Genomic DNA, 18,158 nt, shown 5'->3' on the forward strand with positions numbered 1-18,158 from the left:
GAACATTCCCATCCAGGAACCAGGGAAGGGGGCTGGGGCTTCAGATGCAGAGGTGGTTCACTGCCATGACAGGTTCACAGGTGGGGCCTTCTGACAGTGGTTCAGAGCTAAAGCCTATTGAGCTATGGTGCATTGATTAATACAAGCTCAGCCCTGGTTGCCCGTGGTGTATGCTGGGGGCAGCACTTTTCTACCCCCCCCCCCCCCCCCCAAAGAAAGATACTGTCCTCCTGCCTGCCTATTCCTGCTGAAATAAAATTAACCCAGGATCCACATAGTTACAGGTTCCATTCCAGACAGTACCCCTGAGGATCATGATGAATTTTAACTATATACATGCTCTTCTACTGGCCAGGCTGGAGAGTTACAACACCTGCACCATTAGCAAGTAGCTTAGGGTCCAGAGTTTTCACCCCAGGCTAAGTGCAGCAAGAGGTATCAAGTTCTTTTTTTCCAGTCATCACATTTAGTAACCGCTCCAATATTTTCAGTATTCCCCCTTGACCCAGACATTGCAATACACACAGCAGACCAAGTTCATGCAGCTGTTTGTAAATGCCAGAAGCAGGTAAACAGGCTTTGGGGGAGAGCGGTAGTGAAAATGCACTAGGCTTTACTATGAATGCTCAGTGGATGTCCATGTTAACTTTAATTAGGGATTTTTTTTCTGGCTACTGGGGCCCTTAAAGCTAATATTCTTCAGCAGCCACCTCAGTTCTCATTCTCAACAGCCAGGAGCCTGCCCATGCTCATTCCAGGGCTGTCAGCTCTACTCCTGTGCACATACTGGTTCAGCCCAATAGCTCCCCCTGTTGGTGCATAAATAAGTCCATGCCATCTAGCCAATCCTTCTGGTTTCAGTCCAGTGGAGAACAAGCAGCATAGTACTGGAAAGCGTGGGGGGCAAGGTACTTTCTTCTCCAGGATTGTCACTAGAAGCATAGAAGAACCAGTCCTCCTCAGCCTCAAGAGCAATAGGAGGAAATGGTCAGAGAACAGCAAAGTCCTAGAATGCCTGAAAAGGCACAACAAGTACTTTTATCCCATCCAAATAGGATCCTGAAGACACAAGACCTCAGCATTTGGTCCTTTTTTCTGCTGAATCCAAAAGGAAATTGGTACATTAGGAGTGGAGAAGACCAGCTGGCTCATCTAGTCCCTCACTTTACTAGAGTAGATTCACACAAGTAGCCACAGACAGTGATTTAGTCCCTGCAGTCCTCATTGGCACAAGCCTTTTAATAGCGATACAGCTCCACAAGCAGTAGCAAAGATGGGTGCTCTAGCATAGACAGGACATAAGGAGTATTTTAACCATGGCCTTATCTAGACCAAAGTAGGGGACTGGTTAAAGTGGCATTGGCTGATCTATGCTAGAGCACTCACTAGCATTACCCACAGGGGAACTACTGCAATAGGAATTAAGGAAAAAAATACAAGCAGCAGCAGACTATATACCAAACTTCCAAGACAATGAGGCTTATTCATTCTTGGAGACTATTCAACAGCTCTTTACATTTCTCCCCTAATGCAACCCAAGTGTTCTTTCTCCATCCTTTTACACCACTCTCCCTCGAAGAGATCCACACAAGATTTGGATGTAGCTTGGCTGTGTTTCACGGGACTGTGTTGGAAAAGGGAATAAAGATGCCACCCTCTTTTCTTGCTGTATTTAACTCCGTGTGTCCTGCATTCCTATAGGATCTGTCAGCACAGAGTAAATACATTGGGTGTTGTCTCTAAAAAACCACGACACTACCTGATTGGAGCTGTGTCAGCAGCCCTGCCTTAGGGGGCTGGCCAGGATTAGTTCTGAAATCTGCTCACTAAAGGGAGAAAGGCTATAGGTGTGAGAGCAAGGCAAATGAACAGCTCCAAGCCTACAGGAGCTGGATTGAGTCCTTGGCTGGCTGCCTTTGCTTCCTCTCCCCTTTGGGATTCAGTTTGTGTGTGCTGCTATCATTTTGTGCTTTGCTGAAAAGGTTTCTGAGTTTGTGATTCCACTGGCCAGCTTCCTCCATTGTCCACGAGCCTGACTGGTCCTTACATCTTGTCAGCCTTCCCTGCTGTGTTCACTTGCCTTTTCTAGGCAGAATATGGTAGAGGAGGGGCTGCAGAGGTCAGCTCTCCCCCTGCACTTCATGTGGCAATGGTGCCAGCACTGGGTTTGCACACGGATTCATGCTGGTAAGTGGAAAAGAAGGTAATTGCTTTAGAACAAGAAGGAACCACCAAAAAAAGAATGCAAAGTTACTAACAGAAACCCCGACTCCCCTCCCCCAGAAAGCCTCAGAGATTAGACTTTCTTGGGTCGCCGTCCAACTTGGTAATAATAGTAAACGGTGATAAGGATGAAGAAGATCCGGCTGGTGAGGAGGAGCATGGCACCTGTGGATATCCGGCCACTCTCAACAAGGGTGATGGTGGTAACTGAAGGAGAAGGAGGGAGACAAGGCACAGGTTGATAGTGAAATAACAGAGTACATTTAAATACAGTGCAGTTCTCTAGTGCCCTTTAGTGAAGATTCTCAAAGAGGATTTGAGAAAACTACAAGACAGCCTTGCAATTGCTATCCATCAATCTGTTTGTCTGCTTCTAACACTGCTGCCCCACTACATCATTCACTGACTCATTAAGCAACTGATTATATAGCTTAAAGAAATAACACTGGGGCCACATTCAGCATTGGAGTAAGTTACATATGGGGCATGGACAGTGTCCCATGTACTGTGCAATTTCAGTCTCAGAATTTGCCATGGCATTTACCCCTTGCCCTACACTAATAATCATTTAAAATTTCACTTAGGAAAAAGAAAACTATCTTCAGGCAGACAGCCTGAAATACCCTACTCTGGGTAGTTCTGAAACCTACCGCTGACTGCTTAAATAGCGAGTTTGTTAATTTCATTGCTGTTTTTTTCAAAGCAGAAATATTAATAAAATGTGCTTCTCTCACAAACACACCCCTCAGTAGGTAACAAGTTGCAGCTATGCCCTGCCAGAACCTGCCACTTTCCCCCATGGCCACTCTACAAAGCCGCCAATGCGCTGTCTATGCAAGAAACTGTGGCAGATTGGAAACCATGTGTGAACCATGTAAATTTAATGTAATTTACTATCAGAGCATGTTGTCCCATGTCTTATTCATGTAATAAAAATCCTCCATTTTAAAGTAAGTGAAGCTACCATAGAATTTCCAGTCTGCCACGCCAGAATGCCGCAGAATCAAGGGACCTAATTGTAGAACTTCGCTCCAGCTTGCTGTGGAGTGCCTGGAATAAGTGGGCTGGGAAGTGGGTGTTTGTGGTAAAATAGAGCTGGGTAGACCAATGGCATTCCATAGGTATGCACACAAATATAACTTCCTGCCCATGAAGAAGGAAGAGGGGGAGGGTGGTGGAAAAAGAAACAAAGAAGGATGTTTAAGATCCTGAGCCTGATTCTCCGCTGCCTTGTGCGGTCATTTATTTTGTTCCCGCTTTCCACAGGCATGCTACTGTAGCAGCCTAGTCCACTCTTAAGAGCAACCAGGCCTATTCTGAGGCAGAGCCTATTTCAGAACAGCTGCTTGGGGCCTGTACCGGGTATTATCAGACCCAGCTGGGAAGCAGTCAGGTGAATGATGAGCAGCTGATGTCTGCCAAGGCTGAGAGAGACTGCTATAGAAAACAGGTTGCTTCCCAGGCAAATGGTCTATAGGCAACCTGGGGAAGAGCTGACTGGAGGCTTTGGCAAGGAAGTCCCTGGGTCAGGGAAAAGGTAGCTATTGGATTTATATTGAACTGTTTGAAAGTTGTTGGGACAATCAACAGTAGCCTGCAGAAAGGGCCTGAACAGATGCAGGGTGTGGCATTTAAACCCTTTCTGGGCTGGTCAGCAACCCCACTGGCCTATAGCTCCTCTTGTGACTTTGTAGTGCTTTATGCCCTCTTTGCCCCCTTGCTGCACAGTTTGTGGATAACCACATAAGAAGCAAGGTGGCAGATGCTGTGCCCTGGAGGGCTGGGTATTATGGCGATGGTCACTCTACAAGTGTCAGACTGCATCGACGACTTTGCCTCCTCTACTGTATCCTCTCTCTTCAGCCCTCTGACTGGGTAAGTTTCACTCACGCTGAACACCAGAGGCCCAATTATGGTCTCTGCTGCACTACAGTAAGTCTAGAGACCACCGCTAAATTCAATGAGGGGACTCCAGATTTTCACCAACGTAAATAAGAGCAGAATCTTTCCCCCCACTGAATGCCAGATCAGTGCAAGTTATACTGCTTTGCCATTTACAGGATTCCCTTCCTCCCAGGCACTTGTGTGGGGAAGGGATATCCTATCACTTGGCCAATCCCCTCTGCTTTCCGCCCCACCACACCCTCCAGTAGAGCTACTCACCTAGGAACTGCACCCCAAAGTAACAGGCTTCTGTCAGCAGGGTCCAACGGATGACTACCTTCTCAGATGTGTACAGGGCATTCCACATGATAAGGGAGAGACCTGAGACAAGAGCACATAGAAAAACTGCTTCACAGGCTGAGAGATGTTGCAGGAGAAAGGGGCAGCTCAGAGACCCCTCTATGGGGAATCTCGGAAGTAACAACAACTAATTCATGGGGCTAACACTCATAGGCATGATAGAGCTGTGCTGATGGAACTGAGTAATCTACTGTGATGGCCCAAAGTTACAGATGGGGTTGCTGCAATGTATTTGGATGGATCCACCTTCCAGGCTTGACACTGCTAGAGTGCCCCAACCTGAATCCTGTAACCAAGATTGTCTCCACCACACCTAGATAATATGGTAATGCATGCACTAGAAATGCAAACACTACAAACGTGATGGGATGGAGAGGGGGACTAGAGCGACTCATTGTGAACAATCCCAGTGTCAAAGAGGTTGTTTACTGGGACATAGGTATTCATGACATCCCAGTATGGAAGAACCACCTGCAGCTCCGTGCCTACCACTCCATGTGACTCACTAAACTGCCAAACTCCCTCTCCCAAAATCCAGATCTCAAATAGGCCAACTCTAGTAATAAGCTTTTTGCCTTGCATGGCTCTGAGTCATGTTCATGCCTTTTCCAGAAAGCACCACTGTTCAGCAGCCCTGAGACAGAGAGAATGGAGAAGTCCTGTCCTGACCTTATTGTCCTCCTTGTTGGAGGAGACAAAGGGAAACCAGAGGCCAACAAAAGGGGAGCTGTATCACAGCACTGGGATTTTCAAGAGCAGGCTGTGCTTCCATTCTGCACCACCGGGTGCTGCTACAGGCTAAGGAGAGGAAATGGGCAGCGGATAAGCTGAGAACAGGTTTCCTTATGTACCAGAACCCCTGATTCTGCTACCTACCAGGCACAGTACCCGTGGGTGATTCCTGCCACCATTTAAAAACAAAACAAAAAAACACCACACGAGACCTTGCACTTGGATGCACTGTAATAAGCAGACGGGAGGGAGAGCTCAGTGGTTTGAGCATTGGCCTGCTAAACCCAGGGTTGAGAGTTCAATCCTTGAGGGGGCCATTGAGGGATCCGGGGCAAAATTTGGGGAGTGGTCCTGCTTTGAGCAGGGGGTTGGACTAGAGGACCTCCTGAGGTCCCTTCCAACCCTGATATTCTATGATCATCTCTCCAGCCATCACTCCCTCTGTCCATTATCCTCAGCATCCCAGAGATGGATTCAAAGAGTGATCAGACGCTGTGGGTATGATCTGTGTTAGTTTAGTGCTAGTGAAAGACAGTACGGCAGGCTTCTCCCCTCCCTACTATACACGCCACCCTGAGAGTCTGAACTTCCATAAAACCAATCTATTCATTGGGGTCACTGTGCTGGATCTGTAAAAGCGGCAAAGAGTCCTGTGGCACCTTATAGACTAACAGACTGCATCCGACGAAGTGGGTATTCACCCACAAAAGCTCATGCTCCAATACGTCTTGGTCTATAAGGTGCCACAGGACTCTTTGCCACTTCTAATCTATTCATTGCCATTCCCAAGAGAAATCTGCCTAGAGTCCTGTGGCACCTTATAGACCAAGACGTATTGGAGCATGAGCTTCTGCGGGTGAATACCCACTTCGTCGGATGCAGTCTGTTAGTCTATAAGGTGCCACAGGACACTCTGCTGCTTTTAATCTATGCATTGTCATTCCCAAGAGAAAGTCTGTCAGCACTATGTTTTCCCTAAGCCTCCCACCTTCAGCTCCTCCACCCTCCAGTTTTGCTGCTTCCGCCTCCTCCTCCCCACATGGCACTGAAAGAGGGCTGACTCATGTTCTGCATCTTTCCATGCTTGCTAAGGCTGGAGGTTGCAGAACATGGCGCTGGAGGAGGCAGCCCTGCTTCCCCCAAAGACTCCAGCCTTGTCCCTCTGAGGCAACCGCCACACTGGAACAGGCCAGTGCCTTGCCTAGCCCAGTACCCCCATGTTCTGCGTCAAGGCTAGATGGGCCATCTAGCCTTGTGTCCTCCACCCCCTCCTGCTGAACCAGTTCTGACTCATGGCCCTTCCAGTCTAGTATTCCATTTCTGGCAGCTTGCAATCTCCTCCCCTCACACTGTGCAATACAATGTTAGAGACCGTATGGAGGGAGGGGGCTTTCTTGATCCTAGAGCTAACAAAAAAATCCACTTGATGAAGGTGCATTTACCTGAACATTGCCTGGCTCTGTCCTACCCAGGTCTGACATTAGGTCTGGTACAGAGCTTTCCTTTATCCTCCCCATTAGGATTCTTCACTCAGAGCTTCTCAACATCTTAGTTAGATGTTAGTCCCACAGACTGAATCTCTAAGCTCAGTCTCAGCATTACTTACTGAGGAGGGCTCCTCCATACAGCCTGATGGGAGTCTTGCTGTTGACGGATTCTTCTTCAAAGACGGCGTCATAGAGCTGATCAGGGAAAGTGAGAGCCTAAAAGGAGCAGGAAGGAAACTGAGGGAATCTCAGTTGCTCTACATGAGATCGGGTCACTTGAAGACAATAAAAGTAGAAGAGCAGCAGCTCCCCCTGGGTTGGAGACACATACTGTAGAACAGGGGTGCTACCTGTGTTTCGGGTCACTTGGGGGGGGGGGGGGGAGAATTAGAGAAATGAGACCCCTGCTGCCAACTGTGGTTTTATGAACCTGCTACTAGAGGCTGGGACTCAAGTGTTAGGAACAACCTGTCAGGGAAGCTGTTGGTAAAATTAGTTAGAGAGAGACAGCTGATCACAGGCCAGGAAGAGAAAGCAGCAGCAGCTTTTGGAGGGTAGTGATGATGCCTAGGGCCATGGAGGTTGCTAGGTGATGACTTTGGCAGCACCGGGTTGGGCTCTTTCTGGGAATGGTTCTCCCACTTACCATGATGGCGACCCCAGAGAATACGATGGCAGAGACGAATTGCCAGACCCTGCATGGGAAGAAACACAGATCAGAGGCACAGAGATTCCCCACACTCTCACTCTTCCATCTGCCCAAGCAGGGTGGCCCCAGGTATATCCCAGAGGACACCCCCACCCAGGATATAGGGCAAAGGGAATTCAGTTTGTGATCCTTTCTTTATGTGGATGGAGAAACTGTCTTTGATTAGAAGCAACCAGTATGGAATATAGATAACCACCAAGGGATTTCCTGGCTAGCTGGAACACAAACAGTTTGGGGCATCTGACTGAGGTAGATGGTAAAGGCCTCAAGTCAGCTGGGCATTTGGGGCATGATTGATTTCAGTGGTGCACAATGGAGGAAGGACAGGTCTCCTTTGGGCATCAGTGGCTAGGTTAATGGGCTGGAGTATTGCACATTCAGTTTTTCTCCTCTTCTAGGCTTGTCTATAGTCACAACGTTTGATTTAGTAGCCAATAAGGGCTGGGCACCTGACTGGACATTCCCATCAGCTATAGGACCAACCTAGAATCCCTGGCACACTGCAACTTACCCCCAAACTCATCAGCTCATACAGTCCCACTACTTACTTTTACTCATTCAAGACTCCCACCCTGACACATTTGGCAAACCTTTCCTACAAGTTTCTACTTGTAGCCAACAGGCTGCACAATCTCCCAAATCCTTGTAGTCTCTTAGCTTGTGTGGTCTTGAAGGAAGAAACCTGCTCACAGCTGCCTAAAAGTTTCTACAGCTTAAACAAACACCACACCGGCCTCCTCCCCCCCACCCACCAATCCCTCTCATAACAGAGGCCCCAATGCACCTTGGGACCCATGAATTAGACTCACCACATCCAGTCCACACCTGGGACACTGCCTTGTGACAGAATTCTCAGGTCCACAGCCAGCCCTGGAGATTTCTCACCCCCCAGCAGTGGTTCAGCAATAGCTCAAAAGGCAGGGTTTGCCCCTTTGTATTTAAAAGGGGCTATATCCACATTCAGAGCCCAGAGATAATCACTGAGGCAGAGACCTAACATAAGATCCCAGATGATGTTTAATGCCAGGGGCTCTGTTCTAGAACACAGGGGAGACCCTCTTAGATACCATACAAGAGTACAAGTCCCCACTTGACACCCCCACAGATGAGGGACTCCTATGCCCAGATCCTCAAAGGAATTTAGGTGCCTACCTGCCCTTGATTTCAATGGAAGTTAGATGCCTAATCACAGTTGAGTGATACCTTCATACCACCACATAGCATACAACTGGGACAGGCCCATCAAAGAGGTAGGGACGTCACCATGCCTCACACAAGTGAGAAATCTGCTGTGCACACTGAAGTGTGATACTCTACCTACCCACCCACCCAGCACAGGGGACACAAACCACCCATTGGCAAAGGGGACATCACCCAGTACACCCCCTACTGCAGAGGAGACATCCACACAAATACTGCATGGGTGAGTCACCTGTCCACCTGAGCCCCTCTTGTTCAGGGTCGTCATAGGAGTGCCTGTACAGCCACCTGGGCTCATCAGCCCAGGTGCCTTGTTATAAGAAGCATCTGCCTCCCTGACCATTGTGTTGACAAGAAGCCCCAAGGGCACCCTTCTGTGGCTAGTAAGGCTAAGGAGGATGCAAGGCTGCAAATGTGAATGGGGAGAAGGTATCAGCCCAGGTAAATATTTAAGCCCAAGATGACCCTTAATCTCACAAGCCTCATCACTCAGACTCTCCATGGAAACTTACCTGAGCCCCAAGGGTTCCCGCACAGCAAATTTTATTTCATTGCCCAGGACTTGACTGATCTGAAATTCAAATGAGAACACGTGAGGTGTCTGAACAGCCTATCCCCAAGCTCCTGCAGATAGTGTCCATCAGTCTGAGGAGAGGGCACATATCCAACCCTATGGGGAATCTTACCTCTGGGTGGAATCTCTTCCCCCTCATCGAGATCTGTTGGCTCCCTTTGGTAAGTTCCCAAAGGATCATTTGATTATTTGGAGCCCCACCCCCTAAGAAACTCCTTCCCCCCCCCCCCCCCATGGAACATCTCCTCTTACGGGTGGGAGGGAGTAGCTGTCTGTTTGCACAGATGGTGGCTGCTGGCTGTGGAGAAATATGCATGGGGCCATGATTCTCCAGCATGTCCATTCTGTAGATGCATTCCTTCACTAGAAGCAGAGCCCCTCATAGCTCCCACTCCCCTTAAAGTGTTCTATTCTGTAGACCACCAGGAAGCATCCTCTGACCACGGTTCAAAAGCCACTCTTCTAGGGGTACCCCCAACCAGATATAAGGTATGGGGAGCTGTACACCCTTAGGAATTATGGATTAATGCAGGTAGACAAGACAGGCCACTCCCCCTGCCGCCAGCATTATCCCTATTCCCTCTGTGATTTCACACTATCAGACTCTGGCTAACCCCAATAAAATAACATTCTCTCTCTCCGTCCCAGGCAGGATGGGAGCTTAGCTGATTGCAAAATGGCAGCCATGTTTGCCTGCACAGTTACCAAGGTGCCTCCATCTCACTCAGTTGGGGAGGAAAAAACAGCTTTGTGTTCCATTCTGTGTCATTTCCTGCATGTAGGGAAAGGCATGGGGGAGGCCCTCAGGGCCAGAGAGAGCTACTTACAGCTGTGACAAGTTTATGCAAGTACTCTTTCCCCACCCTCCAGGGCCAGACTAGTCCCAGATGGTGTTCAGAGACAACTCTCAGCAGGATAAAAATGTTCCCAGGGAAGACTAGGCTGAGGTGGCCTTCCAGAAGAGCACAAAGCAGTTACCTAGATATGGTTTTTTTTTTTTTTTTTTTTTTAAAACTACTCCATTCATCCATTTGTAACCCAATCCTCCATGGGCACCAGGAGTGTCTTATAAATAATTGCACTAATTTCTGAGGTATCTGCATTAGATTATGCTGAGTGGATTGACTGGCTGTGTGCATAAAGCCCAAGCTTAAAGTCACCTAATGGGTGCCCTCACAATAAAATTCCAGCAGTGGTTTAATAGTTTAAAGACAGTGTTCATATCCATTAATGTGAAAGCAGTTTACAGCCAGCCTTAGCACATCAGAAGAGCATAGTGCACAGTGCTTAAATTGCTGCTTTATTTTTGCCACGATAGCTCATCTCCATGATTTACAGAAGTCTGAGGAAAACAGCCACAGCATTCTCTGGCAAAGGGGTTCTAGAAATTAAAGTAGAGGTGGAAGGGGCTCAGAGTGAGAGGTCAGTGATCCCGTCCCATTATAGTCCAGCCGACTGTCAAATATTAAGTCTCCGTGAGCATTTTGGGTACATCTCACCCCCGGTCAATACACCAAGACTATCTTTTCCTTTTACATGCATAGATTTGTTTTCAGCCCCAGACAAACTTATTTACACATCTCTGCACTGGACATACCAACGCATCAGACTTTTTTCTAAATACCCAATTCCAAGGGATCATTTCCTGTACAGGTTCCCACCCAAGGAAGTGTTGCCGTTCTGCCTCAAGAATTGACAAATGCTCATTTCCTTCCTTGCTACGTCTCACAATGATTCCAAAACACTTAGTTGAATTCAACTTGCAAAATTAGAATCAGGAACTGGCTTTGATCGGCTGCGTGAGTCAATCCAATGCATCTCTTCCAAAACAGAGGTCATTTGTGAAGTTCAGAGCTGGGTTTGAACTGTGAACACCCCCAAAGGTTTGGGTGGGTTTGTATCGGGGATTTTGATTTGCACCTGCCTCTCACATTAATGAGCTTCAACTGAGCAAGTCTGAACAGATATAACCAACTGGACAGGCCTTCCCCAGCTCCAACATTTTGAAACTTATTTAGATAAAGGGGGATCCAGATGGAATTAGAAGTGGACAATGATCTAATGAAAGTGACCTGATACCGTATGTCTTTTTCCATCTCTAACTCCTAAGACTATGGGCCTGATACTCAACCACAGTTAAGTCCTCTTTGTGCAGCTCCAGTGACACTCCTAAAGGGGCAAGTTGGGGGTTCTTCTAATGGAGGGGAAGCTCCAAGTGATATAAAGTTACCCAAGGCCCCTTGACTTCCCCTCCATATATGGGGCATTGCAGGGCAGGCTTAGAAAGGAAATATGGAGCGATAGAGGTGAGAAGGGGTGGGGGATGAGTGTACCGCTCTGTCAATCCTGGACCAATGTTATGAGCCCCAGGGGGACCATTCCTGTGGCTGCTCTGACTTATGTCAGGCTGATTCAGCCCCATATGGCCCTGATATCGGGGAGGTATCTTAAAGCCACCTGTATCTCCCCAACTCAGCTGAACCCAGCATGAGCTCAACTGAGAATCAAACCCAGTGACTAATTCCTTCAAGCGACTGTCAATCCCTGCTCTTCAGTGTCTTGCAGTCTCTGGCTTTTGCAATTCCCTGTCAAAAGCTTCTATGTTATTGCTCTTACACAGGCACTGCTTACTATGGAGAACTCTGTTTCTGTATGAGCAATACAGTGTGTGTGTGATGAAGCTGTGTGTCAGCATGAGCAAGGGGGGGAGATTGGGGGGGAGAAATGGATGGATGTTTGTGTCTGACTGTGTTCTCAAAGAGAATATAAACCACCCACAAAGTTATGTATATTCCTAAATTTATAAAGCATTATCTCTAATAAGGTGAGAATAGCAGCTTGAAACTCCAGGCCCTGCCACCCCCAGAGGCCTGGCAATTCCACCCACAGCTGCGATTCTACTGTATGCCACACCAGATGTAGCTGCATCTCAGTTGCAAAGCACTTCCTGAAGGGTTTGCTGCACCAAAGGACAGTGAAAGATTCAAAGAGTCACCGAGCCTCCACATACATGCTCTCACTGGATGTGGGTTCCAGTGATTATTATGGCACAAAGATAATATGCTGTGGTGATTTGGGTGATGGGCTATTCTAAATGTTGCAGCTAAGCAGATGCTAGGATTTCAGGGATCCCAGCCTAGTTTTTTTTACTGGTCCTCTGCCTTTCCGGACATCTCTATTTCCTCTTTTCTCTTGCCCTGAGCACATTTTCCCATTTCCCCTCCCCTAAACACACTTCTGTTGTCTTCCTCTTTCCTGCCCTCTTCATGTATCTTACTCCTTCCTCTCGCCCTATCACATTTCAGGTTGCTTCACTGATCAGGTGGTTATTCTACATTCACAAAAGTTTAGAAATAGGCATCTTTTTCCACAGGACGGGGACCAAGCCCCACCATCCAAACCAATCTTCCTCTTAGTTCAACTTGCATCAGCTAGAGAGGTCTGAGCCTCAGAGTCCAAATACCAATCCAGAATTTTGGTTTGGTCCATCCTGCATGGTTCACATTTGAATTTCCCCAAAGTTTAGGGTGTGTTTGGATGTGGGGATTTTGCTTTGGGTTCCTCCCTACCACCACCCACTTGTTTTTACCTCAGGCAGGGGAAGGGAGAACTGTCAACTGAGCCTCATCCCATTATCTATCTGGTCTTTGCTATTTCTTCTTCTTTTGGACCACTCCTGGGCAATGAAATGTCTCTTTAGTAACCTTTTCATTTAGCTGCATGCCACTAGAGATTCCTGATGCAGAACATCTCCCAGCTTCTCACCTCCACAGGTCTCTCTGCAAGTCTTTGTTACCAGACCATTGCAAACATCTATCCTGCCACAAAGAACATCGGGTTCAGAGATGGGTTGCCAAGTTGTTCCCACACTGCCGTTTCCTCCTTCCCTTCCCATTAAAAACAGTTTGGCTCAAGTAAAACCAGCACGTTTGAGCCCCCTGCACTGCCTGGAACCAGTTTTCCCTTCTTTGTGTGGAGACAGGTCAATGACGGGCACAATGGGGGAGGGTGGTGCAAGTTCTCCAGTTCTCACTCTCCTCAGGGACACCCAATGTCTGACCCATTGTAAGAGGCTCTTTCAATCCCACTTTTCCCTGCTGTGGGGCAGCCAAGAACACCACCCCTGCTGTCCCTCTGTTTAGGACCATCCAATTTCCTCACCCCATACACCCAGAATAGTGTTATATTATTACAGTGCATGGGGGTGAATCTTACCTTAGACCTATGAACTTCCCCATCATCATCTTCCCCTCCAACTCCCAAGATCTTCCGTGTCTTGAGTCGGCTCACCAGGTCTGTCTGGCTATGCTTCTTCATTAGAGGTGGGGGTTGCTTGGTTGCCATGGTGATTCACGTGCAGTTGCTGACTTCGGAAGAAACTGAAAGGACAGAGAAAGTCAGAAGTGCTGACAAGAAGCATCTTTCATGGGGTTAAACCCCTTATGAGGGACTGAGCATCCTCCCATTAAAGATGCTGGAGACACTTAGCACCTGGCAGGATTGGGTCCAAAATTAGTTGTGTCCTCCGTGGACAAGAATGGGGCATTGCTGTTCTCATGACACGCCAGGCTAGATTTGTCCACAGCTGGACAGAGGATTCTGAGTTCATTTTGAACTAATGAGGAGCATTTCTACCTGTTTGTTACCTCACTATCATTCCATATCCATAAACGTGAAAGCAGTTTACAGCCAGCCTTAGCACATCAGAAGAGCTTAGTGCACAGTGCTTAAATTGCTGCTTTATTTTTGCCACGATAGCTCATCTCCATGATTTACAGAAGTCTGAGGAAAACAGCCACAGCATTCTCTGGCAAAGGGGTTCTAGAAATTAAAGTAGAGGTGGAAGGGGCTCAGAGTGAGAGGTCAGTGATCCCGTCCCATTATAGTCCAGCCGACGACTGTCAAATATTAAGTCTCAGTGAGCATTTTGGGCACATCTCACCCCCAGTCAATACACCAACTACCTCTGTACCCATTTGAAAGAAATCACCAGAGCTCAAAAAAAGGGAGGTTCTGGGGCTTTAACGTAGTTACTTTAGGGCTGGTAACAGTGCCAGCCTGACAGTCTTAGGGACTGATGTCCTTTAGCCCCAGAACAAGTTAAGTACAGGCAGCAACAGTGCAAACTGGCTTCCCCTCTAATTCCCTGACCAGGAGCAACTCCTTCTAGAGCCCCAGGAAGTTCTGGCACCATGGTCCATTCACTTGTTGGCCTCTCCACAGTGTGTGTGTGCAAGGAGCACCACACAGCCCATTGTGTGAGTAGTTTTGTTTTGTTTTTAAGTTGTGGACACATGTCCCCACAGGAACAGAGACCCATCACCATTTCACAATGGTAACCTCCAGGGAACCATCCATTAAGGAGTTCCAGACAAGAGAGCAGTAGCAACTGCATCCACAGAGTTCCCTTCCTCTCTAACTGCATCAAAGACCCAAGGAAATTCTGTCCACAGAGAATAAATTCTACATTTTGAGTTTCCTCAGAAGCCACAAAACGATAGGCTCAAAAACCACAGAAGAAACCTCCAGCATAAACATTCTTTTCATGTTCTTTTACTGTTTCCACAGTATGCATCCGATGAAGTGAGCAGTAGCTCACGAAAGCTTATGCTCAAATAAATTGGTTAGTCTCTAAGGTGCCACAAGTACTCCTATTCTTTTCATGGCTGCTCCAATTAAACCTCTGCTCAGTGTGCTTTTATCTTCTTAATTATAGTGGGTGGAAGAGCTTTGTTATCAGCTGGGAGTCTGTCTTCTCTCCAGAAGATAGAAGGAGGGGGAGCCCAGCCAATCTAAAACCTTCTGTTGGGCTAGCTGGTACTAAGTGCTCTTAAAGAGAAGTTGCCTGCAGCTTCACTCATCTGACCCCTCTGGACTGATCATGAAGAGACCACATTAGCAAGGTCCTGGGTATATCAGTCTCCTCTGAGATCTCACCATGTGGTCTGATGGCATAAATGAAGGACTATCTTTCTGTGATTTCTGAGGGGATCCCAGTGAGAGAATGTGTAAAGAGGATGGTAATGCAGAAGGCAGGGGTGCCTGAGCTTTAAGTGTCTATGGGGAGATGTGACAGACAGCTCTGGCAATATGACAGAGACTCTAGGACTTCACTTAACTTGTATCAAAGAGAGCAGATTTCAGCCACCCTCATCTTTAACAGACATGCAAGGTTCAGGCTCTGGGGGCTAGAGAACCCAGGATGCAGTGCTCCATCTGGGTCGGTGTAGCTTGCATGCTGGGATGGGTGGTGTCTTCCAGCTGTTCCTCTATATTAAAGAGGACAGCCATGAATTTCATGGAAAAAACTACAGGGTGCATTTGGCCTGTGAGCCTCACTTCGTCCATCCTGGTATAAAGGGATGTCTGATGCAGACTGAAGTCAGAAGCTTAGCATCTTCTCACAGTATTTCCCAACACAGAGGACACTAAATTACTCTAGGGGAACAGTTGGGGGTGAAGAAAGCTGTGGGGCCCCGTTTATTTACTTGCAGCATGGGTTATGGGGCAAATGGCAAGTAGCTCCTTGACAGCCATTCACCTTCCCTTCCTGCTTCTGAAGCGGTTCCTAATGGAGCCCATCCTTGGGAGCAACTCATGTAGAGGGCCACTGTCCACCAATCTTCTCTTCCCTTGGTTGAACTGAGTCCCACAGGAGCACAGTTCCATAAAGCACTAGAGACAAAACCCCCTGCCCTCCCAAAACTCAGGACTGGGAGAGAGAGAGAGACTGACTCACACACGGCAATGGCTGCTCCAACTGAAGATTGCTTGGCACCTTCTCAGATCAGACAGTCCTGGTCTTACTTTCTTTCATTCCATCTTGGCTTGGTCTAGAAACAAACATTTGTTTCTGAGCAGGCATGGGACTCTAATCTGGCAAGTCCCTTGCTCAGTCCAGATTTTTCCATAGCTGTTCCATGCATGTGGAATCCGAGCTAGCGTATGTCTACACTGCAACTGGGAGATATGGTTCCAAGCGGGTAGATGGACATGCTAGCTGTGCTCAAGCTAGCATGCTAAAAACAGCAGCATGGCTCTGCAGGCATGGGTGGCAGCTCAGGCTAGCCACCCAAGTATGTACCCAGGCAGTCAGGTGGGTTTGGACTCTGGCAGCTAGCCCAAGCTGTCAACCACACTGCTCTTTTTAGTGCATTAGCTTCAGCAAAGTTAGTGTCTGTCTAGCCATGTTGGGACCTGTTGTGGAGACATAACTCTAGTGTCAAAAGGGGACAGGGCTGTTCAGAATATCCCAGATGAAATGTGTTAGCTGAGGGAAGCTATTCTGGTGTCAGGTGTGGAGAAAGCGCGTCAATTGTTTACACTGCATGCTAAGCACAGAGTAAGCATTCACAGGGTAAGTTAACACAGTAACATGATCAGGCTATCACAGGTTGTCACACCCTACAACTGTGCTGGATCTGGCCATGACAAGCAGTATACAGCGCCACAGCTCACTGTGAGGCTCTATGCTTTAGAGAGTTAAAGCAGGGGCTCTCAAACTGGGGGTTGGGACCCCTCAGGGGGTTGTGAGGTAATTACATGGGGGCAGGGGTCGCACACTGTCAGCCTCCACCCCAAAACCAGCTTCGCCTCCAGCATTTACAATGGTGTTAAAAGTGTTTTTAATTTATAAAGCGGGGAGAGGGGGTGGGGTGTCTCACTCAGAGGCTTGCTATGTGAAAGGGGTCACCAGTACAAAAAGTTTGAGAATCATTGAGTTAAAGGGTTTTGCTTGGTTCAGCCCACAGCTGCACCGAGATTCAGGTACCTTCATACAGCCATTTGACTGTACACGGATGCATAGGTTTGTTAGTGGCCATTAAGCTGTATTATACATCTCCAGTGTTTGAACCTAGAGAAACTGACCTGCAAGTAGGAAGCTGAGCAAAGGTAGATTGATCGCTCCTGGACTGGAAGTGGACTTACGGGAAGGGACTGGACATCATGTCTTGATTGTTGCAATTGTCAGTGTCACTTCAGGGGAGCAGTATGCACTAACAGCTACCTGAGGGTCTGCCCTAGAGCTCAGCAAGTGGTGGTTACCTTGCCATATAGCACTGCTGGCATACAGATGTGTGAATGCAGAGCATGTTAAGGGGAAAACCCATGGTTGAGCCAGAGTTAAGGGTGTAGTGAAGAAAAGCCATCAGCTGAACAGTGTTCTCTAGCAGGGCCTATGCTGGTGTCAGACCAAGAGCTGACACTGTTGCTCTGGTCTCAGAATTCCCTAAGATTGCCAACTATTTCCATGACACAAACCCACAGGATCTTTGGACAAATGTCATGGCTGACTCCTGTACTCAAATGAATTACTGAAATGGCTCTGACCAGACTCTTAGAATTCTTTCCATCTAAACAGTTCTGCTGTTTACTTTCCAAACACTTCTTTTGCAAGAAAAGTACAATCCAAGGTTTTTGAGTTGTTGACTTGAGCCCAGCTCCCTTCCATCATCCTTGGGAATAGCTGCAGTACAGCCAATGGCAGCTGTCAGAACTTAGAGAGAGATTTAGCCAGTGAGGAGATGGCTATGGGAATTAGGATGCGGCCCCTTTTCCACACTGGAGCACAAGCCAGGTAGGTTAAAGCTAGAGACTAGGGAAGCAGTTTGGAATAGTTAATTCAAATTTTGTCCCCATATCGGATGCAAATTTTCCCACACAAAATCTGAACTAAATCTGTGCCCAAAACTTCAGCTGAACCTGAACCCCCAAGTCTGACCCCAAACTAGTCCCCCAAAATCAGTACCAAGGCTCCAGAAAGCTTGGCATACACTTTTATTATTCCCCTACACGCACACTTTCTGCTACCTCTACTTCCTGGCTGGACATTGAAGCACAAGGAATAGTTTGCTCCCATGGATTTCCAAGTTGGCTGGAATCAGGAAGCACCTGAGATGCCATTGGAAGGCCTGTTGTCATGCTATTCTAGTCCTCTTTTCTGATCCTATTGGGATCCAAGAAGTGGGCGGGCGGAAGCCCACCCACT

General features: G+C 47.7%; 1 protein-coding gene across 3 annotated transcripts in view; it reads right to left on the bottom strand.

The window, feature by feature from the left end:
• Positions 1–202: 202 nt before the first annotated feature.
• The window catches only part of TP53I11 (tumor protein p53 inducible protein 11), a 43,546-nt gene continuing 25,590 nt past the window's right edge, over positions 203–18,158 (bottom strand). For 2 of the 3 annotated variants that reach the window (XM_073348082.1, XM_073348085.1), the window contains exons 2-7: positions 13,385–13,548; positions 9,108–9,166; positions 7,333–7,381; positions 6,806–6,902; positions 4,387–4,488; positions 203–2,430 (exon numbers count right to left, since the gene is read on the bottom strand). In XM_073348082.1, the coding sequence (XP_073204183.1) occupies positions 2,297–2,430; positions 4,387–4,488; positions 6,806–6,902; positions 7,333–7,381; positions 9,108–9,166; positions 13,385–13,513 (570 nt within the window). In that variant the 5' untranslated portion in view covers positions 13,514–13,548 and the 3' untranslated portion in view covers positions 203–2,296. Of the gene's footprint in view, positions 2,431–4,386; positions 4,489–6,805; positions 6,903–7,332; positions 7,382–9,107; positions 9,167–13,384; positions 13,549–15,908; positions 16,003–18,158 lie in introns of those variants that run through there. The other variant, XM_073348084.1, reaches the window with a different exon arrangement.

This window comes from Lepidochelys kempii, chromosome 6 (assembly GCF_965140265.1).
Source record: "Lepidochelys kempii isolate rLepKem1 chromosome 6, rLepKem1.hap2, whole genome shotgun sequence".
NCBI classification, from domain to species: Eukaryota; Metazoa; Chordata; order Testudines; family Cheloniidae; genus Lepidochelys; species Lepidochelys kempii.